Below are 27704 nucleotides of genomic sequence, written 5' to 3'. Positions count from 1 at the left end.
AGCCAGTTTAGCAACAGAAAACAGACCCAGTGTTTGTAACGTTGTAATTTCGCATAATTTCACAGGTAGCATGGGTCGCACGTGTAGCATTGTGGCGCACGCGTAAATCGACGAATTACTTCCCGCGCGTTTAATCTTCTTTCCAATGGCTCGTTTGGAAATGTTCTGAGGCTATTGAAAACTTATATATACATATAGTTCACGTCACGTTATAGGTTTCTAATATTGTTATTTATTATTCCGGATGCACCACGATTAAATAATTTGACGTTGTGTTTGTGATTTGTCCAGCGATTACCTGTACCTGTACCTAAAACATTGCAATGAGATTGATTTAATTAATTAACACTTAACCCACTGCTGTATTGTTTGTAATTGATAATATTTTTGATGTAACATCGCATTTTAAAATTATGCATGTAGTTTTATAATCATTCTCATAATGTAAATAAAAGAAAGAAATAATAAAGTTTTAATTTTGGAATTAAAATATGCCATCTTGTTCCTAATTGGATTCTAATATTTTTCACAAATTTCAGATTTTTAAAATATCTATTTTAAACATATGATTTTAAGAAATCACAATTCTTATAATTTTAGATAGTACCATTTCCTTGTCAGTTATATTTTCTTCTGATACTTTTTCGATTTCTCGGGATTTTGGTCTCGGAAATCGAAAGATTCCAGGAATTCTCGAAAATTTTAATAAATTTTTCGAATTTTAGATAGTGCAACTTTCTTGCTGGTTACGCTCTCCAATTATACAGAGTTTAATTATCGACGATGGGGTATTATTGGACAAACTTTGAGCTACAAAAATTGATTAAATATCAAGAGAATACTTAACAATCATTAAAGACAATCAGTAATATGTGACAAAAACGTCAGTGTTGCGATTTCTTGATTTGAAAACAATTTGAATGCAACGCTAAAAACGCAGCAATGCAATAACTCTATTGATTCTCAAAATCAAAATGCAAAACCTGATGACTCGATATCGCTTCATTGCTAATTTATTCTTAAGATATGGGAAACAAAATTTGAAGGGACGTTAGAATTTACTTATGTGAAATGTAAGAAAAGTATGGCAGAAATACTTCTCTTTCGTTCCCCTTTCGTGACATATAAGTAAATTAAAACCTAAAATTCTAAAAATTACTATTCCAAACGTTTCATAAGCTTTAGTTTATTTTAATTCTATGTACATTCAGAATTAACATATTACTTATTTTCATAAAAAAGATACATTCTGTACAATACAGAATTTATAAAATTTCCAGGATCACAGGAGATTGGAGTGTTACGACATACGTGCCCGCACACACACACACACACACACACACACACACACACACACACACACACACACAACTCTATAATATAAAAACTTAATATATAATACCCTTAGCATTATTCATTGCGATATATGCACATATATACGTACATATACATATATGTGTATATAAAATATAAAATTCTCATTACTGTATTGTTTGTAATTGGTAATACTTTTAATGTACCATCGCATTTTAAAATTATATATATAATAATACTCATTCTCATAATGTGAATGAAAGAAAAAAATAATAAAGTGCCGATTTCTAAATTAAAGTATGTTCCAAATTATATTCTATTTTTTATAATTTTCTACTTTCAGAATTTCAAACTTATAGGAAATCACGGTTCTTCGAAATGTTAAAAAATTCTTGAAACTTTTAATAGTGCAATTTCTCCCAGACAGCACGCATGTTTAAGACTACGTAAAGACCTCTTTAAAATGTCTCTTACGTGTGCTGCCTAGGCCTGGCCAAGTATGTTCTCCTAATTCATCGATTTTTGAGACTTTTGAGAAAATTCTTGGAAATCAAGAAAGTTCTTAGAACTTTAGATAGTGACAGGTTTTTGTCAAAATGCATTTTATAGAGAAAAAGTTTGGAATTTTTTTAATCTTAGCACAAGTGTATGCTGTTATTAGTAATGTTAATAATCTCGTTGGAATACACACTCCTCGAAGCAATACTCACATAAAAAAGGGCAGGAAGCTGTACTGCCAGGGCCACTCGGTCTCTGCCGTTATCGTGATCATCGACTGTCACAGGAAGCTGTCGGCCTTTCTCACGTGTGATGTCAGAGTTCTAAGAAATATCGAAAAAGAAATATCGAAAAAGAAACAATTGCCATTTAAATACTAATATATATTTTATTTTTTAAATTTTATTATAAAAATTATCTTGAAGTTTTGTCTTCATTACAAACGGAACTAAAAGTAACAGCCATTGCAATAATATTTTACGTTACCGCATCCACTCCTGTTATATTTATAATCCATTTATGCTCAACTTATATATAAAGATAATCGATTCAACAAATAGATAAATGACTTCTTGGATTATAAATATAAGTAGACATTCCGGATATCAGTCTTTTGCAGTTCATTTCGTAATAACGCGTCGCGATTCGAGGTTGTAGTTTATACAGTTATCTCTGCGTCCTTTCCGTTGCATTTCTCAAACGTAAAATTCCATTTAACTCGTATTCTTTGATTTCGCACACGCAACGTTCTGTTCGGCATAAAACACAGCCTTCAGTTTGTATCGGTAGCTCAAATTACGCATATCAGTTACGAACAAAGACTTTGGTAGACAACTAAATACTGATTATGATAATACACGCGCTCTGGCCCAAAAACTCTATGTGGTCTGAAACTAGCGAATGGGTTCTTTCCGCTATATAGATAATCTACCTCCTTATCCAGGATTGCGTTCATTTTGTTTGTCCCCTCCTCAAAATCCCGTAGCGTAAAAAACGTTAAGACGAACGGACAATTCTGTTTCGCTACCGCATGTATGGATGACGCCCATATTTTCTTATCAGACTCAAGTTCATGTTCCTCAATACTCAAGTTAAATCCTACAATCAAGTCCGGTTTTACGAATGACGAATAACTGCGCATATAGTTCTCGTATGGCACATCGTGGTACGCAAAAAACAATCTTTTGTTCTCAAGCAATAAACAGTTATCACGAGAGCGTGACGGATCGAATTTATCTTTTAAACCCGGCCCTGTCATTATAACCACGACTGACATCACGGTCTCCATTAACTGCAGCAAAACTTGCCACGGCAATAAGGTGGCTTCTTCGGCGTAATTTGCCCCTACAACATGAATGACTAAATCTTTGCGTTTTGGAACATAGTTTAACAGTCGCATAGCATAAAACAACGTCAAGGGACGTGTCAGATATTGTGAGTATTCGGCTGCCAAAAAATCGTACGGCAACTCCGAATCAGTCTTAATATTCCCTAAAGCGTTTACGAAGTCTTTCATGTTCTGAAATGTACTCGTGTCCGAAACGCGTTTCAAGTCAGAAAGCAGTTCCAAAGGACTATTAAACTTTGCTATAGTTAATAAATCTGAACGAAGACCTAGTTCCAGGGGAGCGCAGATGTCCCCGTGCTCAGTGTCGTCTTTGTGATTTTTACAAAAGCTGGCAGCACATTTCTGACAATCCTCCAACAACTTATCGTTCTTTTCATAGCAAATTAGGCACTCCTTTGGAAATTTGAACAATTCTATCTCGCCCGGCTTCAGATGACGGCCCAGCTTGCGCGACACCAGCCTCATGAAGATCAGCTTCCTCTTGTCATGATCCTCTGAATCCTTATAGAGATCATTAAAGTCGTATTCCTGCAGCACTTTCTGTATGACTTTGCACAAAGGTTTGTGCTGCTTCCAGTGCTGCTTCTGATGTTCCTGACTACAATAGGCGATCATCCTGCAGCTACCGCATCTCTTTAAACGGACGCTGTCGCCAAACCGCTTGCAAACGTGACACATGGTCGCGTAGAAGATCGTGGTATAGTCATTACATAGATGTAAACTATTTTTTGATTCCATGACTTCTGGCCGCAGTCTTGTTATATAAAACGTCTCCTTTACTGTAAAAGACAAATGTATAGTGTTTGGAATATTGTGATTTTATAGGTTGCACCCGCAAGGCATGAGCGTTAAGCAAAATATATGACAAAATTTGTAGAATAATTATAATTTCATAAGATAAATAGGAAAGATACTGTTTATGCTGGCGTTATTAAATAGAGGATTCGTGTGTGCTTCACGTACATCCAGGACTTCCTGCTTCGTGATACGGTATTCAAGTACGAAACTTTTCCAGGCCGCTACCAGCTTAGCTCTAGTATCCACGTGAGGCTGAAACCTGCAACAAATAAAGCGTAGTCGTTAAATAAAATCTCGACGGCTTTTCGAATCGCAAGATCTGTGAACATGTTTTTGCCGGTAACCTAACCTAACCTATATTCCTAACCTGCGACGGGCTTTTGTCGAAACGTATTTTATACAGAAACAATTGAATTTTATTAATCTTACCACATATATATGCTGTTATTGGTTACGTTAATAATCTCGTTGGAATACACAGTATACACACTCCTCGAAACGATACTTACGTAAAGAACGGCGGGAAAATTATACTGCTACGGCTACGGCACGGGGCACAGACAGGCGCTAAGCGCTACAGCCACCACCCACTCGTTCTCTGCCATTTGTTTTGATCGTCGACTGTCGCACGTGGTAGCGTGGCACGTGGCACACGTGTGACGTCAGAGATTTCAGAAATATCGATGGAGAAGAAACAATTGCCATTTCGTAAATACCTGATATATGTATATTTTATTATTTATTACAAAGGTATAAATTTTATTACAAACAATTAATGAAAAGTCTTGTCTTCATCACAAACAGAACTGAAAGTAACAGTTATTGTATTAATGTTTTACCAGAGAGAAGAATTCTTCTCTCTGTCTTTACTCTTTGAATCTAACCTCTAACCAAAACCACGTTTTTATTTTCTATTTTTATTTTCAAGACTCTAACCTAAAAGAGTCATCTTATTTTATGTTTTGAAAACTGGTTTTCGGGACGAAAGAGAGCCGAATGACTACATTCCCAAAATCCGAGATTGAACTGGGCTACTTTTTCAATTCTTAACAATGGGGAAAAAACGTTATAATTCGAAGTCAAGAGCTGTTGCAAACGTGGAAGTCGATAATTCTACCACTAAAGAGGTAAATTTACTTGTAATTACTTACATCCATTTTGTTTCCTCATGAAAAAGATAAGTTATTGTTTGTGTAACACTTGTAACTTACATATACTGTCTATAGTATTTTTATTACGTAAAATGTTTATCAAGTTGTTTAAAGTCATTTGTTGTTGCTTTAAATATATTACTTATTAAACATATTTGCCAGATTGTAGTGGACATTGAGCATCGCGCTGAGAATTACGACAGTTGCAATGCGCTTGTCCTGCCCACTCAAAAGAGAAAGACAAATAACATAGATAAGAATGTAACAACTACTCGATTGTTATCGAAGAAGCGCAGGAAACAACTAGAAAAAGTAGTAGAACGAAAGAAGAAAAAGTTACAGGTACCATAATTTTATTCTATATAAACAACATAAAACGTTTACTTGATGTCTTTGATAATAATATTTTGTAGAGAGCAACGTTGTTAGAAGATCTGGCAAAAGTGCAAGCATCTCCTACCGAACTGCAACAGTATGTGAGCCTAACATCCCTGCAAAACAAGGGCTTGAAGCGTCATTTTCGAGAACTTGAGATGCCTGTTGAAAAATTAAAGCGCAAAGCGGATGAGGAAGAAAGCGATTTGATAAAGTCTGTAAATTCTATTAAAATGAGCAAGAAAAAAAGATTAGCTATTCTGGATGGTGTAAAACAAGACGAAGCTAAGCTTGATCCAAATATAGTTGGGTTTGAGGTAAGTTTGAAATAGCGACGATGGAAATTTATAAAGTTATAGTACAAGTAATCGAATAATGTTTATTTTAAGTCCAGTGATAGTAGCAAGGAAGAAGATAGTGATAACGAAGAAGAAAATGAAACACATGTTCTTGATAATACTACTGGTTCTAATGTGACAAGTGAAAAGGCTGAAATAAATGAAAAGAAGGATGAGAAGAATTTCACGAGAGATGCGGAAAAGGAAACACTTTCAGCTAAATCTCAGGAATCTAAAAAATCAGTGGAAGAAGTACAACAAAATGTTCCCAAAGTCCACACGCCAGCTGTCTTTATACCTGTAAATAGAAAGCCTGGAATACAAGCAGCCAGATTGAAACTACCCGTTGTTGCGGAAGAACAAATTATAGTTGAAACAATAAATGAGAATCCAGTAGTTATAATAACTGGAGAGACAGGAAGTGGTGAGTAAAATTACACAATTAAACAGACACTTTAACAAAGTCTTTGTTAATTTTTTAGGTAATAATTATAATAATATTAGGCCAAGCACAATTTTTCATGTCCATTATCTTAATTATTGTTTAATAGTTCAATCTCATTATAGGGAAGACAACGCAAGTGCCTCAATTTTTATATGAGGCTGGATATGCGCAAAATAAATTGATTGGAATAACCGAACCAAGAAGAGTGGCAGCGATGTCAATGAGCAAGCGTGTAGCTGAAGAACTGAATCTTTCCGAAAGGGAGGTTTCGTATCTGATTCGTTTTGAAGGAAATGTTACGGAAGAAACGAAGATCAAGTTTATGACTGATGGTGTTTTACTGAGAGAAATTCAAAGTGTGAGTGATATATCTTAAATTGTCGCAGTACAAACAATTCTGTACATATCTGATATATAATTATTATATATCTAATATGATCTCTCAATTTTTTAAATAGGATTTTCTATTAACCAAATACTCTGTCATTATACTCGATGAAGCGCACGAACGTAGCGTCTATACCGATATTTTGATCGGTTTATTGTCGAGGATTGTTCCGCTTCGTAACAAACGCGGCAACCCTTTGAAACTGATAATTATGTCAGCTACGCTGTCCGTGAAGGAATTCGTAGAGAATACGAGGCTGTTTAAGGTAAAACCACCGGTAATTGAGGTCAAAGCGCGACAGTTTCTTGTAAAGATACATTTTAATAGAAGAACAAGCAAGGATTACGTCAATGAAGCATTGCGAAAAGCGATAAAGATACATACTCGTCTTCCAGAAGGTGGCATACTAATATTTTTAACAGGTAAATTATCGAAAACGTCTCTATTTTTATATACTATTATTACAGTACAATCTTCGTATTCTTAACGAATTTGTTTATTGCAGGTCAGCAAGAGGTGCATACTGTTGTACGTAAATTACGCAAATCGTTTCCATTGAGGAATAATAAAAAGCCCCAAGTTAAAGTGGTGCAAGACTCTGAGAAAAATGAAACGACAGAAGCACTGGATAAAGAACATAGCGAACAAGAAGATTCCGAAGATGATTTCGATGCCAAGGAAGCGTTGCGCCGTAATAAACAGAGGCAGAAGAAACAGATTATACTCCCGACTATTAATCTCGATGAGTACGTATATTCGTATCGCCATATTTTAATTTTTCATATTTTTCTATAATTTATCATAACAAATATTTATGTTTAGCTATTTGATAAATCCTATTGATGACACACACGAGGATTTAATCAATGCGCAAGACGATGAAGAGAACTTTGACGAGGATGAAGATGAAGATGAAGATGTTATTGATTTCAAGGGACTGACAAACGTGCAGCCATTATGGGTCTTACCCCTTTACTCCCTTTTACCTGGGCACAAACAGGCTAGAGTAAATATGTAGTGCATAATGATAAATCAATTGTGATCCTTTTGATGTTAACGACTCTCTGTAGTAAATTAAAACAACAGACCTATTTTGTGATGAAATAATTAATCTTAAATTATTAATATGATTTTAGGTGTTTGAGTCACCACCAGAAGGATGTCGCTTGTGCGTGGTATCTACTAATGTTGCAGAAACCTCGCTGACGATTCCTAACATCAGATACGTTGTAGATAGCGGGCGTTGTAAAACTAGGCTGTATGACAAGGTGACAGGTGTAAGCACGTATCATATTAGCTACGCGAGCAAAGCAGCGGCCACCCAACGTGCCGGCAGAGCCGGTAGAACTCGACCTGGTCATTGCTACAGGTATCTCAAAACATCCCGCAATTTACATGTATGAAAATAAGGTGGACTTGAGATGCTAATACGGCTCTGTGATTGGTTAATGACATCTTAAGATTGTACTTAAGATGTACTACGTTTACGCGAGCGTTACTTCTGTAGTAACTTACGATAATTTCTTCGCGTAAACGGGATTTTGTAGTAACTTACGATAATTTACTCCGCGTAAACGAGTGAACGCTCGCGTAAACGTAGTAACGGTCTTACATATAAGAACCGACTATGAATATCGGCTTTGATCATTTTTTTCTTAGAAATTTTCAAAGTTCTTTTTTCTTAGAAACTTTATATTTAAAGTATAGTCATATTAATTATGCACTTAATCTTTTGCTTTGCAGTCTTTATACATACATTTCTTTTCGTATAGATTATACTCATCGGCTGTATACGACAACGATTTCGAGGAATACAGCCAGTCGGAGATTCAGAGAAAACCAGTGGACGACTTATTACTGCAGATGAAGGCGATGAATATAGACAAAGTCGTGAACTTTCCATTTCCTACGCCACCAGATGTCGTGCAGTTGAAGTCTGCGGAGAAACGACTTACGATACTTGGAGCATTAGAGCAGCCTTCGAAGAAACAGGAAGGTAATCGAACGGAAACATTTATATTGTCATTTAGACGGCATTGCAAAATTGCAATGCGTAGAGTTGAATCACTCGGAGCTTATTATATGAAACGTAAAATTATTCTTTTATATTTAAAATATTATTACATTGTCTAAAGCACAGAATTAATGTTTCATCATATTTAGAGATATACTGCGCGAAAGTGACGCCGCTTGGACGCAGTATCGCCGCGTTTCCGGTTTCTCCGCGTTGCGGCAAGATGCTGGCACTGTCACATCAGCACAACTCGTCGAGACTTTTCGAATATACGATATGCATGGTAGCGGCTCTTAGCGTACCAGAAGTGCTTATAGAAACTCGCGACATGGTGGGTCCAACTAAGAGCAAATGGTTGCAAACGCGCCGTTACTGGGCCGGAATTGGCAATAATTTGCTCCTCGGTACGTAATCTCGAATTCATTTTCTGTTCATATAATTTCCACTCATATAATACGAATATGAACGATAAACGATACGTTTCTGTTTGTGAACAGGTGATCCAATGGTTCTGATAAGAGCTATCGGCACTGCCGAGTACGCAGGATCGAAGGGAAAATTGTTGCCTTTCTGCGAGGAAAATGGTTTGAGACATAAAGCTGTGGTCGAGATCAGGAAACTTAGGCAACAGCTCACCAATGAGATTAATTTAAATGTGCCAAATCTAAATTTAATCATTGATCCCAAGTACGTATCTTTTATTTATTACAAATGCCTTTATTCGGACCATTCTAAAAGATAAATCCTAAACTGTATAGAGTTCAGTAATCTTTCGGAATAAAGGGAATGCTCAACCTCGATTAGATCAGAATACTGGAATTTGACTGTATGCACGTTGCAATATGTTTGAGACGGTTGTCTACAACAAGAATTGTTACAGAATGCCGTTACCAACCGACATAGAAGCGAAATTGCTGCGCCAGATAGTCCTTGCAGGTATGGTGGATCAAGTCGCGAGAAAGGTTTCGCCCGACGAGGTAAAAGAGGATCAGGATAAGGCCAAGTGGAAACACGCTTACAGGTGTGTTATTAATTATCATCGATAATTAAGACCTATTGAATGCGACCTCTCCATTCCAAACCATCTTTCAGAACACCAGAAATGGAGGAACCTGTGTTCATGCATTCTTCGTGCGTTCTACGGAAAATCAGTCCGGAATGGGTGGTTTATCAAGAGGTGTACGAAACGAATGAGAAGATGTACATGCGAGGTGACACGGCGATAGAACCCGAATGGTTGCCGAAATTCGCTCCCATGCTATGCCATCTTAGTGAACCATTGGTTGATCCACCGCCAAGGTATTTTTATCACAATTCTTGCTTTATAATATTTTTCCTACTTATTTATAAAGATATTAATCTTCATTATGATCGAATATTATTCTCATTTATAGATATAGTCAAGGAACCGGGAAGATCATCTGCCGCGTGTCTGGTACATTCGGAAAGGCCGGATGGGCACTACCATCGATGGATATAGAGCATCCGTTGACGGTGGACGGTGTCAAGTGGTTCGCGTATTTCTTCTTGGAGGGTCAAGTGTGCTCTAAGCTGAAACGATTTGTCCCGTCGCTGCTGACGACACCTGGGAGCATCACCAAGTCATGGGCCAGGTAAATCGTTATTCTATCTCCTTTCGATTTCACGTTGATTCATCGAATAGATTACGTCAATTCAATACGATTTTTTCAGGTTGATACCACGCACTCAAGCAATAGTACAAACGCTGCAGTCGCAGGGAGTCGTGTCCAAAGACAAACTGGTAGAAATCTGGGGTTCGGATAAAAAATGTGAGATTTGAACTTATAAAATAATATTTAGATATTATCATAGACTTCTATGCAATACTAGACCGCTAACAGGCATCTCGGCCGTGATGCTTGCCGCCATATTGATTTTAGTCAAGATATGCTATACTACAAATTCTATACAAGTGGTTCTATACAAGATTTCTATACAATAGTCTGGCATATGTTCAAAAGAAAGGGTTTAATACTACAGGAGTAGTGGTTCGATTTCAGCATCCAAGTACACTACTTGTCGAATGCATGACTTACAAACTTATTGATAACATGTACCAATATTTAATACAAAAACATTCGCCTGCTTCGTTATGTACTGTAATAACGAAACGCAGATAAACGCAGATAAACGTACATCATGAGCAATTGAACACCCGATAGTGACTCAATTCAATATGGCCGCACCCTTCACTACCACTTGCACCTCGCACTCACATAAGCTTTTCAGCTATGCGTCCATGGATGTTAGTGGTCTAGTATAAAAGTCTGTAGATATTATATATTATAATATTATATATATATATATATATATATATATATAACAATATTATTATATATTTACAACATTATGATAATAATATCATATATATATATATATATTATATATATTTATATAGCTAATTTTGCATATTGTTTCGCGATTAACGCTGGAATGTTTTAATTTTAGTTCTGTTGTCAGCCTACCAGAAGTGGCTGCCGGAATCCGCGCACGCAGAAGTGGCACAGATATGGCCGCCTCTGTAATTAAAAATAAAACATTAGGATTGTAATTATAGTTTTTAAAATAAATAAATTATTTTATATAATATGAAAAAAAAAAACTAAATGCATCAGTTTTAGCACTCCGGGTGCGTAGGTATACGGCGGTACGGCATCTGAGCCAAAATATCTGCTCGTAACTGTAAAACTGGCAAGCCAGGCAGGGTTTCCTCTAAAAAAAAAAGTAGGTGGGAGAAGGGACTCAGGGCCAGTGGTGCGATTCTGTAACTCATTATGCGCTCAGTTGTGCAGGTATACTATATGATAAAAAAGCTACGCAACGACAATACAACGATAATACTGTATAACGAGTTACAGAATTGCAGCTCAGAGCCGTTACGAAAGATCAATATGATGTCAAAATGACAATGACGTAACGGTTCATCTTTTCTCTTTTTCTTCTCACATTGGAGGCCTTTTAGCTGCGGTCCACTTGATGCTACAAATGCTTCGAAGCATTCCTCTTCTCCTTTCTTTCAATAAAGAAAGAAGGAGAAGAAGAACGCTTCAAAGCATTTGTAGCGTCAAGTGGACCACAGCCTTGGTAGCCTAATATTAATTTCTGTGCGTGCGTGTGTATATATACAGCCGTATTAGGATCTTAAGACATTACTTAAGACAATCTTAAAATAAGAACCAACTATGAATACCGGCCTATGCAATCCGGAAGATGTTCCCCATCTGTCACTCTCTTTTTTCCTTGTCCGTCTCGCTCTTCTTCTTGGGATAACGATTAGGCATATACCGAATAACATCGATCCCGATTTCTAGAACGGGGTCACCACGCAGGGGGCAACGATCCAGTACGGTGCGACGTCCGCGAAAAATAGATTCGCGCGCGAAGCGAGCGAGCGAGCTCGTCCGTTCGTCGACGATCGCATCGTGGGAGACGCCGCGCGTGTTCCCCGTCGTGTGAGTTTTGATCGTCGACTGTCACACGTGGCGTGTGGTACACGTGTGACGTCAGAGATTTCAGAAATTCGATGGAGAACAAACAATTGCCATTTCGTAAATGCCTGATATATGTATATTTTATTATTTATTACAAAAGTATAAATATTATTACAAACAATTAATGAAAAGTCTTGTCTTCATCACAAACAGAACTGAAAGTAACAGTTATTGTATTAACATTTTACATTACCGCATCCACGTGTCTCGAGTTATATCTACAATCATAATCCATTATGCTCGACTGATGTAAGACAATTATCGACTCTACAATTATAGAAAATAGTTATTTAGGATTTTTGGATTATAAATATAAGCAGACATATTTCGGAGTGTCGGACTCCGCTTTTGGAGCTTATTGTTTCGTGAAGACACGTACGTCGCTGACGTCGCGATACGCAGATGTATGTACATATAATTTTCTTTGTATCTACATATAATTTCCTTATTCCGTTACATTTATTTAACGTTAAGTTCAGTTAATTCGTGTGTGCCATTCCGTGCGCGCTACGTTTCCTTCGTCATCAAACACAAGCCGTTACTTTGTATCGGTTGCTTAAATTACGCATATCAGTTATGAACAAAGACTCCTGTAGATAATTACATATTGATTTATATAAGCTAGGTAATCCATCCCGATAGCTCTGTATGGGGCTAAACCGGCGAATGGATTCTTTCCGCTATATAGATGGTCTACCTCTTTATCCAGGATTGTGTTTATTATGTCTGTCTCCTTTTTAAATGAATATTGCGTGCCAGATGTTAAGACAAACGGACAATTTTGTATCGCTATCAATTTAATGGACGGCGTCAACGTTTCCTCACTGGACCCAAGTTTATGCTTGTCAATACACAGGTTGAACCCTACAACCAAGTCCGGTTTTACAAATGACGGGCTGCGTACATAGTTCTCGTATAACACATCGTGAAACTCAAACGTCAAACATTTTTTCTCTCGTGACATACAGTTATCGCAATCATGTAACGAATTTAATTTAAATAGTAATTCCAGTCCTATCAATATAACTACCACTGACACCATTGTTCCTATTAAACGCGGCAAAAATTCCCACCCGATCAAGGCGAATTCTTCGAACCATTTCGCATCTACAACATGAACGACTAGAACTTTACTTTTTCGTACATCGCATTTTAATAATCGCATAGCATAAAACAACGTTAAGGGATGTGTCAGAAATTGTGAGTCTAAAGCTGCCCGGGCGTTGCACGACAGCTCCGAGTCAGTCTGGATATTCCTACAAGCCTTTATAAAGTCTTTCATGTTCTGAAATGTACTCGTGCAGGAAATGTGTTGTAAGTATAAATGCATGTCCGGAGGACTGTTTTCCTCTCCAATAGAAAATAAATCTGTGGAAAGACATAGTTCCAGGGGAGCGCAGATGTCCCTGTGCTCAATGCCGTCTTTGTGATTTTTACAAAAGCTGGCAGCACACTTCTGACAACTCTCCAACGACTCAATGTTCCGTTTGTGGCAAACTAGGCACTCCCTTGGTAAACAGATCACATGCATCTCACTCACATTCAGGCGACGTCCTAGCCTGGACGACACCAGCTGCATGAAGTTCAGCTTCTTGTCGATCAATTCTTCCGTAGTTTCACCGGGATCATCCATGCTGTAGTCTCGCAGCACGTCCTGTATGGCTTTGCACAAAGGTTTGTGCTGCTTCCAGTGGTGCTTCTGATGATCCTGACCACAATATGAGATCATCTTGCAGTTACTGCATCTCTTCAATTGGACGCCGTCGCCAAACCGTTTGCAAACGTGACACATGGTCGCGTAGAAGAAGTCGTCATAATCGTTATTAATTTGATTTCTCGTTTCTGATTCCATGACTTCTGCCTATACACAGTCTCGCTGTATCAAAATCTCCTTTAGTGTAAAGGACAAATATAGTGTTTGGAATGTTGTGATTTCACAGGTTGCACCCACAGGACATGAGTGTTAAGCAAAATATGACAAAATTGTTAGAATAATTATCATTCCATGCGACGGATAGGAAGGATACTGTTTATGCTGGTTTATCAAATAGAGGATTCGTGTGCACTCCGCGTACATCCACGACCGCTTGCTTCGTGATGCGATAGTTCTCAAACACCATGCAAGCTTTTCTAGGCCGCTACCAGCTTAGCTCTGGTATCTGCGTGAGGCTGAAGCCGGCAACAAATAAACGTAGTCGTTAGATAAAATCTCGAGTGCTTTTCGAATCGCAAAATCTGTAAATATGCTCTTACCTGTAAATATATATGCTGTAACCTGACCTATGTTCCTAATCTGTGATAAACGGGCTTTTGTCGTAATTTTATACAAAATTAATTATTGAATTTTGTTGATCTTACCACATATATATGAAATTATTGATAACGTAATAATCTCGTTGGAATACACCCTCCGCGAAACGATACTTACTCACGTAAAGAACGGAGGGAAACTATTATCCTGCCACAGGTGCTACAGACACTCGACCTCTGTCATTGTTTTGATCGTCGACTGCCGCAAGCATCCGTGAACCTGTCAGGCGTCGCACACGACACACGTGCGATGTCAGAGATTTCAGAAATATCGATGAAGAAGAAACAATTGCCATTTCGTAAATGCTTGATATATATTTTATTACAAAGATATAAATTTTGTTATAAAAATTATCGAAAAGTTTTGTCTTCATTACAAACGGAACTAAAAGCAATAGCCATTGTAATAATATTTTACGTTACCGCATCCACTCCTGTTATATTTATAATCCATTTATGCTCGACTGACATAAAAAATAATCGATTCTACAAGTAGATAATGACTTCTTGGATTATAAATATAAGTAGACATTCCGGAATGTCGGATTTCAGTCTTTTGCAGTTTATTTCGTGAAGACGCGTCGCAATTCGCGGTTGTAGTTTATACAGTTATCTCTCTGCGTCCCTTCCGTTGCATTTCTCAAACGTAAAATTCCATTTAACTCGTATTCTTTGATTTCGCACACGCAACGTTCTCTTCGGCATAAAACACAGCCTTCAGTTTGTATCGATCGCTTAAATTACGCATATCAGTTATGAACAAAGACTCCTATAGATAATAACATATTGACTCATATAAGCTACGTAATCCATCCAGATAGTTCTGTATGGGATTAAACCGCCGAATGGATTCTTTCCGCTATATAGATGGTCTACCTCTTTATCCAGAATTGTGTTTATTATGTCTGTCTCTTTTTTAAATGTATATAGCGTGGAAGACGTTAAGATGAACGGACAATTTTGTTTCGCTATCAACTTAATGGACGGCGCCCATATTTCCTTACTGGACGTACCTGGAAGTTTATGCTTGTGAATACCCGGATTAAATCCTACAACCAAGTCCGGTTTTACGAATGACGGGCTGCGTACGTAGTTCTCGTATAACACATCGTGTAACTCAAACGTCAAACATTTTTTCTCTCGTGACATACAGTTATCGCAATGATGTAACGGATTTGATTTACATGGTAATTCCGGTCCTATCAATATAACTGACACCATGGCTCTTATTAAACGCGGCAAAATTTCCCACCCGAACAAGGTAATTTCTTCGCTCTTTCTAGCACCTAGAACATGAACGACTAGATCTTTACTTTTTGGGACATCGTTTAATAATCGCATAGCATAAAACAACGTTAAGGGATGTGTCAGATAATCTGAGTCTAAAGCTGCCGGTGCGTTGCACGACATCTCCGAGTCAGTCTGGATATTCCTACAAGCCTTTATAAAGTCTTTCATGTTCTGAAATGTACTCGTGCAGGAAATGTGTTGCAAGTAAGGCTGCAAGTCCAGAGGACTGTTTCCCTCTCCCATAACAAATAAATCTGTGTAAAGACATAGTTCCAGTGGAGCGCAGATGTCCCTGTGCTCAATGCCGTCTTTGTGACTTTTACAAAAGCTGGCAGCACACTTCTGACAATCCTTTAACGACTGAGCATTCCGTTCATGGCAAACCATGCACTCCCTTGGAAAATAGAACATTTCTGTCTCATCCAAATTCAGGGGACGTCCCAGCCTGGACGACACTAGCCGCATGAAGTTCAGCTTCTTGACGGTCCATTCCTCCGCAGTTTCACCGCGATAATCCATGTTGTATTCTCGCAGCACGTCCTGTATGGCTTTGCACAAAGGTTTGTGCTGCTTCCAGTGCTGCTTCTGATGTTCCTTACCACAATATAAGATCATCTTGCAGCCACGGCACCTCTTCAATTCGACCCCGTCGTCAAACCGTTTGCAAACGTGACACATGGTCGCGTAGAAGAAATCGTCATAATCGTTATTAATTTGATTTCTCGTTTCTGATTCCATGACTTCTGCCTATACACAGTCTCGCTGTATCAAAATCTCCTTTAGTGTAAAGGACAAATATAGTGTTTGGAATGTTGTGATTTCACAGGTTGCACCCACAGGACATGAGTGTTAAGCAAAATATGACAAAATTGTTAGAATAATTATCATTCAATGCGACGAATAGGAAGGATACTGTTTATGCTTGTTTATCAAATAGAGGATTCGTGTGCACTCCGCGTACATCCACGACCGCTTGCTTCGTGATGCGATAGTTCTCAAACACCATGCAAGCTTTTCTAGGCCGCTACCAGCTTAGCTCTGGTATCTGCGTGAGGCTCAAGCCTGCAACAAATAAACGTAGTCGTCAGATAAAATCTCGAGTGCTTTTCGAATCGCAAAATCTGTAAATATGCTCTTATCTGTAAATATATATGCTGTAACCTGACCTATGTTCCTAATCTGTGATAAACGGGCTTTTGTCGTAATTTTATACAAAATTAATTATTGAATTTTGTTGATCTTACCACATATATATGAAATTATTGATAACGTAATAATCTCGTTGGAATACACCCTCCGCGAAACGATACTTACGTAAAGAACGGTGGGAAACTATTATCCTGCCACAGGTGCTACAGACACTCGACCTCTGTCATTGTTTTGATCGTCGACTGCCGCAAGCATCCGTGAACCTGTCACGCGTCGCACACGACACACGTGCGACGTCAGAGATTTCAGAAATATCGATGAAGAAGAAACAATTGCCATTTCGTAAAAGCATGATATATATTTTATTACAAAGATATAAATTTTGTTATAAAAATTATCGAAAAGTTTTGTCTTCATTACAAACGGAACTAAAAGCAATAGCCATTGTAATATTGTAATAATATTTTACGTTACCGCATTCACTCCTGTTATATTTATAATCCATTTATGCTCGACTGACATAAAAAATAATCGATTCTACAAGTAGATAATGACTTCTTGGATTATAAATATAAGTAGACATTCCGGAATGTCGGATTTCAGTCTTTTGCAGTTTATTTCGTGAAGACGCGTCGCAATTCGCGGTTGTAGTTTATACAGTTATCTCTGCGTCCCTTCCGTTGCATTTATTAAACGTAAAATTCCATTTAACTCGTATTCTTTCATTTCGCATACGCAACGTTTTCTTCGGCATAAAACACAGCCTTCAGTTTGTATCGGTAGCTTAAATTACGCATATCAGTTACGAATAAAGACTTTGGTAGATAACTAAATACTGATTATGATAATACACGCGCTCTGGCCCAAAGGCTCTATGTGGTCTAAAACTAGCGAATGAGTTCTTTCCGCTACAGAGATAATCTACCTCCTTACCCAGGATTGTTTTCATTTTGTTTGTTCCCTCCTCAAAGTCCTGTCGCGTAAAAAACGTTAAGACGAACGGACAATTCTGTTTCGCTAACGCATGTATGGATGCCGCACATAATTCCTTATTAGACTCAAGTTCATGTTCCTGAATACTCAGGTTAAATCCTACAATTAAATCCGGTCTTGCGAATGACGGACTGCGCACATAGTTCTCGTATGACACATCGTGGTACTCAAAAAACAAACTTTTGTTCTCAAGCAATAAACAGTCATCACAAGTGCGTGACGGATCAAATTTCTCTTTTAAGTCCGGCCCTATCAATATAACCACGATTGACATCACGGTCTCCATTAACTGCAGCAAAATTTGCCACGGCAAGAAGGTAGCTTCTTCGACATAATTTGCACCTACAACATGAATGATTAGAACTTTGCCTTTTAAGACATGGTTTAATAATCGCATAGCATAAAACAACGTCAATGGACGTGTCAGATATTGTGAGTATTCGGCTGCCAAAATATCGTACGGAATCTCCGAATCAGTCTTAATATTCCCTAAAGCGTTTACGAAGTCTTTCATGTTCTGAAATGTACTCGCGTCCGAAACACGTTTCAAGTCAGAAAGCAGCTCCAGAGGACTATTTAACTCTGTTATAGTTAATAAATCTGAACGAAGACCTAGTTCCAGAAGAGCGCAGATGTCCCTGTGCTCAGTGTCGTCTTTGTGATTTTTACAAAAGCTGGCAGCACACTTCTGACAATCCTCCAACAACTTATCGTTCTTTTCATGGCAAATTAGGCACTCCTTTGGAAATTTGAACATTTGTATCTCGCCCGGCTTCAGATGACGGCCCAGCTTGTACGACACCAGCATCATGAAGATCAGCTTCCTCTCGTCACGATCCTCTGAATCGTTACCGCGATCATTAAAGCCGTATTCCTGCAGCACATCCTGTATGGCTTTGCACAAAGGTTTGTGCTTCTTCCAGTGTTGCTTCTGATGTTTCTGACCACAATAGGCGATCATCCTGCAGCTACCGCATCTCTTTAAACGGACGCCGTCGCCAAACCGCTTGCAGACGTGACACATGGTCGCGTAGAAGACCATGTTATAATTATTGCATTGATATAAATTCGTTTCTAATTCCATGACTTCTGGCCACAGTTTCGTTATATCAAACGTCTCCTTCAGTGTAAAAGACAAATGTAGTGTTTGGAATGTTGTGATTTTGTAGGTTGCACCCGCAAGGCATGAGCGTTAAGCAAAATATTACAAAATGATTTGTATAATTATCATTCCATGCGATGAATAGGAAGGATACTGTTTATTCTGGCGTTATTGAATAGTGGATTCGTGTATACTTCGCGTACATCCAGGACTGCCTGCTTCGTGATACGGTAGTATTCGAGCACGAAACTTTTTCAGGCCGCTACCAGCTTAGCTCTAGTATCCACGTGAGGCTGAAGCCTGCAACAAATAAAGCGTAGTCGTTAAATAAAATCTCGACGGCTTTTCGAATCGCAAGATCTGTGAACGTTTTTGCCGGTAACCTAACCTAACCTATATTCCTAACCTGCGACGGGCTTTTTGTCGAAATGTACTTTATACTGTAAGGATGGCCGAAAATAATCGAGTGAGATAGAGGATGACTGGATAATAATGTATATTTAATGTACTGTGGTACAAAAGTATCTGCGGAGACGAACGTAGTTGCGACCGACTCCTGCTGAGGACTAGACGAGACTGACTTTGCACGGACTTGTTCGGACGTGCACGGCGACCGTTGAAACGCAGCTCGCGCCACACGATCCCTAGTTACTCTAGTACTAAGCGCCCGATGCGCCACCTTCATACATCGCGACACTAGCGCGACTTTGCGCCATGAACATTAACCTATATATATATACCTAGGATTCTTACAGCTTCGGCCAGCCTGCAATTACATTCGCCTCGAATGTGTTATGAACAACATCATAAAATAAACGCAATACAAACTTCAGCAGTATAAACTTACGTGCTAATTTAAATACAATATAAAATTGCGCGCTTAACTTATACACGCTCGCTGCTTACATCTAACGCAACTTAACATTTATGGAGAAAGGACTGGTTTAACTAAAGGTTTGAACTTATCGGGGGACAATATTGCATTATAGGGTCTAGGCGTTTCGTTAAACCCTGGAATATCCGTGATTACGTAACGATTCTTATTAAGAACCTTCGCTACTCGGTACGGACCTTTATACTTAGGTTTAAGTTTCTTACTTTCGCCAACTTTGGACTGTAAGTCCCGCACTAAGACGTAATCGCCTATTTTGTACTGTGATGGAGTCTTATGAGTTTTATCGTAGTACATCTTATTATATTTTCTAACCCGTTCAGTCGCTTCAATCGCTATATCTTGCGCTTTTCGACGTTCTTGCGCTAAGTCGTTATCTATTTTAGCTATCCCATCTAATAAACGTTTAACAATAATGTCTGAATGACCGTGTTGGTCGTATCCTAAAAGCAATTTAGAAGGGGTAGAACCTATAGAAGAATTAACCGTGTTGTTAACTACATATTGAATTTTTAACAAATGAGCTTTCCACTCGTATTGATCGTTTATTACCTTAGTTAGAGACGTTCTGAGGAATCTATTGGAACGTTCGGCTAGGCCATTAGCCCATGGTGAGGCTACTGCGACCTTCCTATGTTTAATATTTAATTTTTCGAGAAAAGCAAGAAATTCTCGCGAAGTAAAGGCCGTGCCTCTATCCGAAAACTATCCCTTTAGGATTTCCGAATACATTAAAAAGGAAAATTAGCTTATCGCTGGTTTCTTTTGACGTCGTTGTCCGTGTGGGAAAATACCACGTGAATCGCGTAAATGCATCGACTATTACCAATATGTATTTATAATTATCTGACGTGGTCGGTAATGGACCGTAATGGTCTATGTGTATGGTTTCAAACGGTATCGAAGGAGCAGGTGTTAACTGCATTCGCCTTCTCGCGAACATGTCGAGGAATTCGCAATTAAACACGTCATGCTAATGTCGATATAATCTCTTATTCTCTTGCGCATGGTGGGAAACCAATACGTCGCGTAAATACCTTCAAAGGTTTTGTCGAAACCGCAATGAGCCATGTCATCATGATAGACTCTGATAATAGCGTTAATCATTACTTCAGGAACTACGAAACGAGGACGGTCTTCATCTTTCGGTAGACCAATCCATCTATGAGCTCAAATTTATCAAATTTATCGTTACTTTGGTATTCCAATCGTTGGCAATTTGTTTGAGCTTCTCGTCTTGCAACTGCTTAAATTCAAGTTCTCTTTCTAGAGTCATAAAGTTTACATAGGCTACCTGCCTACTCAAAGCATCCACATGAGGCATTCGTTTCCCTGGTCTGTGAACTACTTTAAACCGATAGTTTTGCAACTGTAAAACCCATCTCGCAATCCTCGGGTTCAAATTCGCTTTGTTTACCGCGTACACGACCGCGTTACAATCCGTAACAATCGTAAAATCCTTTCCGTAAAGAAATACGTGAAACTTTCCAACCGCTCTTATTATTGCCAACATTTCAAGCTCGAAACTATGGTAGTTCGATTCGGCTTTATTAGTCGCTTGACTATGATACGCAATCGGAGCCCATTTCTTGTCATCTTGTTTTTGAAACAATATGGCTGCAAACCCATGCGAACTTGCATCCGTATGCAGCTCTGTTTCTGCTTCGGGGTTATATACTCGTAACACCGGATACGATGTTAGCTTCTGTTTGAGAGTGTCAAAAGCTTTAATATGTGCTTCTTCAAAAGTAAAATCGACTGATTTTTAAGCAAGTTATACAACGGTTTTGCGATCAATGCGAAATCTTTAATGAACTTTCTGAAGTAGTTTACTAAGCCTAGGAACCGTTGTAGCTCATGCATGTTTCGCGGATAAGCATAAGCTTTAATCGCCTCTGTATGTCTTTGACTAATAGATATACCTGCGGGTGATACATCATACCCCAAAAATTCAATTCTTTTTCTAAGGAACTGACATTTCTCATAGTTTAATTGAAAGCCATTTTGTTTCAAAATCCAAAGCACTTTTTTAAGTGTTTCTAAATTCGCTTCGACAGTTTTAGACGGTATCATAATATCGTCAATGTACACAATCAGTTCATCCATAAGAGACTTGAGTTTTTTCTTTAACCGTTCTGAAATTCAGCCGGTGATTCGCTCCAACCGAAAGGTAACACCGTTGATTCGTACTGACCGTCGGGGGTCGCGAAAGCGAAATATTTAGTATCGTCGGGGTGTACTTTTATCTGATAGAAACTATCCTTTAAATCTAATAACGTAAAAACCTCGTTATCCCCGAGTTCCGTGATACAATCCTCGATTGCGGGGAACGGACATTTTTGTTTCCAATCCTAGCGTTTAACGGCCGAAAATCGACGCATAATCTTAATTTGCCGTTCTTCCTTCGCACTAAAACGATACGCGCGCAATAGGGTGAAATACTTGGTTTAATACACCGCGGGCTAAGAGATCGTCGATAATCTCTCGGACTTGTCTCTTTTCTTCATACGCTAAACGGCGCGGAGCATACGCATATATCGACGGATCACGCAAATTAACTCTAACCGCGTAACCATCATCAACGACAGGGATGTCAGCTTCCTCAACTTCCCGAATTACTTGTTTTAATTTCTCTTTTACGCCTTCACCGAAATCAATTTGGTAGTCTCTTTCCGTTCAATGGCCGCACAAATATCTTTAGTCATGAAGTCTTCCGGGAAAAACTTAATGTCGCTGTCCTTCTGAGGATGCAATGACAATGTAACTTTATTTTCCATAAAATCGCGACCAATGACCAGATCGTACATGAAATTACCTTTATTTAAAATGTGCAAATTTATTTCGTATCTTTTATCGGGATAAGAATCCAGGATAATTGAAGCTCTGACAATACCCTTAACTGGAATTGGATAATCATTTAACGTAGAGAATTTACGCTTAGACTCTACAAACTCACTTGAATCGTACAAACTGAACTTTTTACAGATTTCGTCTTTTATAAACGATACTGGACTTCCAGTGTCCATCAATGCAGATAAATCACAACGCTTACCATTTAATTGCACAACCTTAACAATGGGGTCCTTAATTGGGATTACCGCCGCGTCCTGCTGCACCGTTGCGACTGTTGAGATCGGCACTTCCGAGATCTCTGCTGCTGAGGATTCAGGTGCAACCACATCAGACGCTGGAACATCGTTCTTGTCCTCAACCGCTGCTACTGCTGCAGGCTTTTCACCGGGAGTCGGGGGGTTCTTCTTCTTCCATTTAGGGCAATCCACTTTCCGATGCCCTTTGCCTTTACAGAAGAAACATGTGATCTCGGTGTCTTTACAGTCTTTTTGGTTGTGGTCCTTCTTTCCACATTTCTTGCAATTGGTAGCCTTGATGTCACTCGATTTGTGGGCATCAGACGATCTTTTTTCAAATGTACCAACGGCGGATGTTATCTGGCACATTTGATCGACGAATCGCTCGACTGACGTGGCAGGGATCGCTGCCGCTGTAGCCCTTAGCGACCTCTCGGAAATACCTCCGATTAGTAAATCCACTGTGTCTTGAACGGGTAACCCTGGCTATGCATCAACGCCAACTTGTCTATAGCGTATTCCTGGAACGTTTCCTTAGATGGCGTCCATTTCCTTGCTTCAATCTTTTGCATGACTACGTAGAATGGAAATTTCCGCTCAAACATCTTGAGCAATGCTTGGCGACAGCCCGCCCATGAAGTTAATACCGGACCTGACTGCGTATCGTACCACTTCTTCGCCATTTTCGTTAATTTGCTCGAAGCCGCAAGCAATGTTACATCGTCGGCTACTCTATGGGCGAAAGCGACTTGATCGACTCGCTGTACCCATCGTTGCACATTTTCGTCGGTTCCCCCTCCGTATTCAGGAATCTGCGATGCCAATAGGTGAACTGCGTTGGCGGGAGAGACGGAACTCATGATCGAAAACCTGGAACTTTCCGTACTTCCGTGTGCGGCTGTTGACGGAACGTGCGATGGTGTTGCTGCGTTCTGCCATTCGGGGGTGCCGGCGTGACATTATTCACTCGCTGCACATTACTTGAGATTTGTTGCAAGAACTGCTGCTGCTGCGTAGCGATTTGTCCCATTAATCGCTCAAAAACGTTGGTGAACGAAGATATGAGTTCGTTCTGTAATGGCGGCCGTTCCGTATTCGATGGCGCCTGCGTCGGATTAACCGTCGCGCCTCGATTTTCTATATTGGTGAACAGGTCGAACGGGCCGTTCCTTTCCAGATGTAGCATAATCGCATCGATTAGCTCGTCCCTCGATCCTGTGACGGGGAGACTATACTTCGAAGCTTCTTCCTGAAGCTGCACGTGCGTTAACTCGTCGAGTTGCTTGCGTTCCATTTTTCACCGGATCGCCACTACACGCGCGCACTACACTTCGAAAAACCGAACCTCGTGTCCTGAAACTCGTGTTTTGAGCCTCGTGTCTCCGAACCTCGCTTCCTTGAAGCTCGTTCCTGAGACGGTCCTGAGTCTCGTGTCCTTAACCCTCGTGTCCTTGAGCCTCGTGTCTCCGAGCCTCGCTTCCTTGAAGCTCGTTCCTGAGACGTTCCTGAAACCGTGTCCCGAGCCTCGCTTCTATGAGACTCGACGGCTTCACTGCCGCTCGCGGAACACTTCCGTTTCGTTACCGAAAACCGATTCGCGCTGCCGTACACTAAAAACCGTGAGAACCGGGCTGAATCCCACTTCTGAGCTGTAAGGATGGCCGAAAATAATCGAGTGAGATAGAGGATGACTGGATAATAATGTATATTTAATGTACTGTGGTACAAAAGTATCTGCGGAGACGAACGTAGTGCGACCGACTCCTGCTGAGGACTAGACGAGACTGACTTTGCACGGACTTGTTCGGACGTGCACGGCGACCGTTGAAACGCAGCTCGCGCCACACGATCCCTAGTTACTCTAGTTACCTAAGCGCCCGATGCGCCACCTTCATACATCGCGACACTAGCGCGACTTTGCGCCATGAACATTAACAAAACAATTATTGAATGTTTGTTAATCTTACCACATACATATGCTGTTATTGGTAATGTTAATAATCTCGTTAAAATACACACTCCTCGAAACGATACTTACGTGAAGAACGGCGGGAAATTATACTGTGCTTCGGGCTACAGCCACTCGATCTCTGTGTTTTGATCGTCGACTGTCGCATGTGGCAGCGTGGCGCACGTGTAACGTCAGAGATTTCAGAAGTATCGATGAAGAAGAAACAATTGCCGTTTCGTAAATGCCTGATATATGTATATTTTATTATTTGTTACAAAGGTATAAATTTTATTAGAAACAATTAATGAAAAGTCTTGTCTTCATCACAAACAGAACTGAAAGTAACAGTCATTGTATTAATATTTTACATTACTACATTCATGTGTCCTGTTCTATCTATAATCGCTGTATCTACAATCAATTATGCTCGATGTAAGACAATTGACTCTACAATTGTAGATAATGTGCTCCAGGATTTTTGGATTATAAATATAAGCAGACATTCCGGAGTGTCGGACTCCGCTTTTGGAGTTCGTTTCGTGAAGACACGTCGCTTACGTCGCAATACGCAGATGTATGTACATATAATTTTCTTTGCGTTCCTTATTCCGTTACATTTATTAAACGTTAAGTTCAGTTAAATTCGTGTGTGTCATTTCGTGCGCGCTACGTTTCCTTCGTCATCAAACACAAGCCATTAGTTTGTATCGGTCGCTTAAATTACACATACCAGTTATGAACAAAGACTCCTGTAGATAATTACATATTGATTTATATAAGCTACGTACTCCATATCGATACTTCTGTGTGGGATTAAACTGCCGAATGGATTCTTTTCGCTATATAGATAGTCTACCTCTTTATCCAGGATTGTGTTTATTCCGTCTGTCACCTTCTTAAATGTACGTAGCGTGGGAGATGTTAAGATAAACGGACAATTTTGTTTCGCTATCAACTTAATGGACGCCAACGTTTCCTCACAGGACCCAAGTTTATGCTTGGTAATATACAGGTTAAACCCTACAACCAAGTTCGGTTTTACGAATGACGAGCTGTTTACATAGTTCTCGTATAACACATCGTGAAATTCAAACGTCAAACATTTTTTCTCTCGCGACATACAGTTATCGCAATCATGTAACAGATTTAATTTACATAATTCCGGTCCTATCAATATAACTCGCACTGACACCAAGGTTCTTATTAAACGCGGCAAAATTTCCCACCCGATTTCGCTCATTCTCGGACCTAGAACATGAACGACTAGATCTTTACTTTTTGGGACATCGTTTAATAATCGCATAGCATAAAACAACGTTAAGGGATATGTCAGATATTCTGAGTCTAAAGCTGCCCGGGCGTTGCACGACAGCTCCGAGTCAGTCTGGATATTCCTACAAGCCTTTATAAAGTCTTTCATGTTCTGAAATGTACTCGTGCAGGAAATGTGTTGCAAGTAAGGCTGCAAGTCCAGAGGACTGTTTTCCTCTCCCATAACAAATAAATCTGTGTAAAGACATAGTTCCAGTGGAGCGCAGATGTCCCTGTGCTCAATGCCGTCTTTGTGACTTTTACAAAAGCAGGCAGCACACTTCTGACAAACCTTCAACGATTGAGCGTTCCGTTCGTGGCAAATCAGGCACTCCCTTGGAAATTTGAACATTTGCATCTCACACATCGTCAGACGACGTTTCAGCGTGCGCGACACTAGCTGCATGAAGGTCAGCTTCTTGCCGGCCCATTCCTCTGTAGTTTCATCGCGATAATCCATGTTGTAGTCTCGCAGCACGTCCCGTATGGCTTTGCACAAAGGTTTGTGCTGCTTCCAGTGCTGCTTCTGATGTTCCTGACCACAATAGGCGATCATCCAGCAGCCACCGCATCTCTTCAATTGGACGCCGTCGCCAAACCGCTTGCAAACGTGACACATGGTCGCGTAGAAGAACAACTCGGTATAGTCGTTATTAATTTGATTACTTGCTTCTGATTCCATGACTTCTGCCTATACACAGTCTCGCTGTATCAAAATTTCCTTTAGTGTAAAGGACAAATATAGTGTTTGGAATGTTGTGATTTCACAGGTTGCACCCACAGGACATGAGTGTTAAGCAAAATATGACAAAATTGTTAGAATAATTATCATTCCATGCGATGAATAGGAAGGATACTGTTTATGCTGGCGTTATCAAATAGAGGATTCGTGTGCACTCCGCGTACATCCACGACCGCTTGCTTCGTGATGCGATAGTTCTCAAACACCATGCAAGCTTTTCTAGGCCGCTACCAGCTTAGCTCTGGTATCTGCGTGAGGCTGAAGACTGCAACAAATAAACGTAGTCGTTAGATAAAATCTCGAGTGCTTTTCGAAACGCAAAATCTGTAAATATGCTCTTATACCTGTAAATATATATGCTGTAACCTGACCTATGTTCCTAATCTGTGTTAAACGGGCTTTTGTCGTATTTTATACAGAATCAATTATTGAATTTTGTTGATCTTATCACATATATATGAAATTATTGATAACGTTAATAATCTCGTTGGAATACACCCTCCGCGAAACGATACTTACTCACGTAAAGAACGGCGGGAAACTATTATACTGCCACAGGTGCTACAGCCACTCGACCTCTGTCATTGTTTTGATCGTCGACTGTCGCAAGCATTCGTGAACCTGTCACGCGTCGCACACGACACACGTGTGATGTCAGAGATTTCAGAAATATCGATGAAGAAGAAACAATTGC

At 39.5% G+C, this 27704-nt stretch overlaps 6 protein-coding genes and 1 long non-coding RNA gene across 21 annotated transcripts; 2 read left to right on the top strand and 5 right to left on the bottom strand.

Moving 5' to 3' along the window:
- Nucleotides 1-2180: 2180 nt before the first annotated feature.
- Nucleotides 2181-25061, bottom strand: LOC139769380 (uncharacterized). Of its 6 annotated transcripts, none has more exons than XM_071700386.1 (3): nucleotides 25045-25061; nucleotides 4075-4217; nucleotides 2181-3939 (listed from the first exon to the last, which is right to left on the bottom strand). In XM_071700386.1, exon 3 carries the CDS (start codon nucleotides 3896-3898, stop codon nucleotides 2621-2623), a length of 1278 nt encoding a protein of 425 aa, XP_071556487.1. In that variant the 5' UTR covers nucleotides 3899-3939; nucleotides 4075-4217; nucleotides 25045-25061; the 3' UTR covers nucleotides 2181-2620. The 6 variants fall into 6 exon arrangements, with proteins under 6 accessions (XP_071556487.1, XP_071556483.1, XP_071556484.1 ...); XM_071700382.1 differs by lacking the exon at nucleotides 25045-25061 and adding an exon at nucleotides 4468-4602 and having other exon boundaries at nucleotides 4124-4217; XM_071700383.1 differs by lacking the exon at nucleotides 25045-25061 and adding an exon at nucleotides 4468-4602 and having other exon boundaries at nucleotides 2181-3934; nucleotides 4124-4217.
- On the top strand, nucleotides 4562-11277 carry LOC139769379 (probable ATP-dependent RNA helicase kurz). 2 transcript variants are annotated; one of them, XM_071700379.1, is made up of 18 exons: nucleotides 4562-4666; nucleotides 4947-5085; nucleotides 5272-5451; nucleotides 5523-5801; nucleotides 5874-6246; nucleotides 6390-6625; nucleotides 6726-7077; nucleotides 7161-7401; nucleotides 7478-7661; nucleotides 7792-8024; nucleotides 8428-8651; nucleotides 8819-9073; nucleotides 9167-9356; nucleotides 9550-9690; nucleotides 9762-9968; nucleotides 10064-10282; nucleotides 10362-10459; nucleotides 11139-11277. In XM_071700379.1, exons 2-18 carry the CDS (start codon nucleotides 5011-5013, stop codon nucleotides 11213-11215), a joined length of 3564 nt encoding a protein of 1187 aa, XP_071556480.1. In that variant the 5' UTR covers nucleotides 4562-4666; nucleotides 4947-5010; the 3' UTR covers nucleotides 11216-11277. The 2 variants fall into 2 exon arrangements, with proteins under 2 accessions (XP_071556480.1, XP_071556479.1); XM_071700378.1 differs by having other exon boundaries at nucleotides 4575-4708.
- Nucleotides 12244-14665, bottom strand: LOC139769386 (ankyrin repeat and MYND domain-containing protein 2-like). Of its 5 annotated transcripts, none has more exons than XM_071700409.1 (3): nucleotides 14435-14665; nucleotides 14209-14350; nucleotides 12244-14072 (listed from the first exon to the last, which is right to left on the bottom strand). In XM_071700409.1, exon 3 carries the CDS (start codon nucleotides 14031-14033, stop codon nucleotides 12756-12758), a length of 1278 nt encoding a protein of 425 aa, XP_071556510.1. In that variant the 5' UTR covers nucleotides 14034-14072; nucleotides 14209-14350; nucleotides 14435-14665; the 3' UTR covers nucleotides 12244-12755. The 5 variants fall into 5 exon arrangements, with proteins under 5 accessions (XP_071556510.1, XP_071556511.1, XP_071556509.1 ...); XM_071700410.1 differs by having other exon boundaries at nucleotides 12244-14057; XM_071700408.1 differs by having other exon boundaries at nucleotides 12244-14350; nucleotides 14435-14474; nucleotides 14540-14665.
- LOC139769387 (putative protein MSS51 homolog, mitochondrial) lies at nucleotides 14787-17129 on the bottom strand. 3 transcript variants are annotated; one of them, XM_071700412.1, is made up of 2 exons: nucleotides 16695-17129; nucleotides 14787-16558 (listed from the first exon to the last, which is right to left on the bottom strand). In XM_071700412.1, exon 2 carries the CDS (start codon nucleotides 16517-16519, stop codon nucleotides 15245-15247), a length of 1275 nt encoding a protein of 424 aa, XP_071556513.1. In that variant the 5' UTR covers nucleotides 16520-16558; nucleotides 16695-17129; the 3' UTR covers nucleotides 14787-15244. The 3 variants fall into 3 exon arrangements, with proteins under 3 accessions (XP_071556513.1, XP_071556516.1, XP_071556514.1); XM_071700415.1 differs by having other exon boundaries at nucleotides 14787-16555; XM_071700413.1 differs by having other exon boundaries at nucleotides 14787-16543.
- LOC139769388 (uncharacterized) lies at nucleotides 17269-20615 on the bottom strand. Its single transcript, XM_071700416.1, has 3 exons — nucleotides 19432-20615; nucleotides 19180-19325; nucleotides 17269-19043 (listed from the first exon to the last, which is right to left on the bottom strand). The coding sequence occupies exon 3, from the start codon at nucleotides 19005-19007 to the stop codon at nucleotides 17733-17735; it is 1275 nt and encodes a 424-aa protein (XP_071556517.1). The 5' UTR covers nucleotides 19008-19043; nucleotides 19180-19325; nucleotides 19432-20615; the 3' UTR covers nucleotides 17269-17732.
- Nucleotides 24950-27380, top strand: LOC139769393 (uncharacterized). The gene is made up of 2 exons (XR_011717549.1): nucleotides 24950-25236; nucleotides 25417-27380. It is a non-coding gene; the product is annotated as an uncharacterized lncRNA (long non-coding RNA).
- LOC139769390 (uncharacterized) lies at nucleotides 25129-27704 on the bottom strand. 3 transcript variants are annotated; one of them, XM_071700418.1, is made up of 2 exons: nucleotides 25688-27704; nucleotides 25129-25202 (listed from the first exon to the last, which is right to left on the bottom strand). In XM_071700418.1, the coding sequence occupies exon 1, from the start codon at nucleotides 26948-26950 to the stop codon at nucleotides 25691-25693; it is 1260 nt and encodes a 419-aa protein (XP_071556519.1). In that variant the 5' UTR covers nucleotides 26951-27704; the 3' UTR covers nucleotides 25129-25202; nucleotides 25688-25690. The 3 variants fall into 3 exon arrangements, with proteins under 3 accessions (XP_071556519.1, XP_071556520.1, XP_071556521.1); XM_071700419.1 differs by having other exon boundaries at nucleotides 25185-25671; nucleotides 25746-26950; XM_071700420.1 differs by having other exon boundaries at nucleotides 25185-25706; nucleotides 25814-26950.

This window comes from Temnothorax nylanderi, unplaced genomic scaffold (genome assembly GCF_030848795.1).
Source record: "Temnothorax nylanderi isolate EJ_2023f unplaced genomic scaffold, tnyl_v1.0 TNYL_tig0022_pilon, whole genome shotgun sequence".
NCBI lineage: Eukaryota > Metazoa > Arthropoda > Insecta > Hymenoptera > Formicidae > Temnothorax > Temnothorax nylanderi.
The sequence above is the reverse complement of the archived record's forward strand: the minus strand, read 5'-3'. Positions and strand labels throughout refer to the sequence as shown.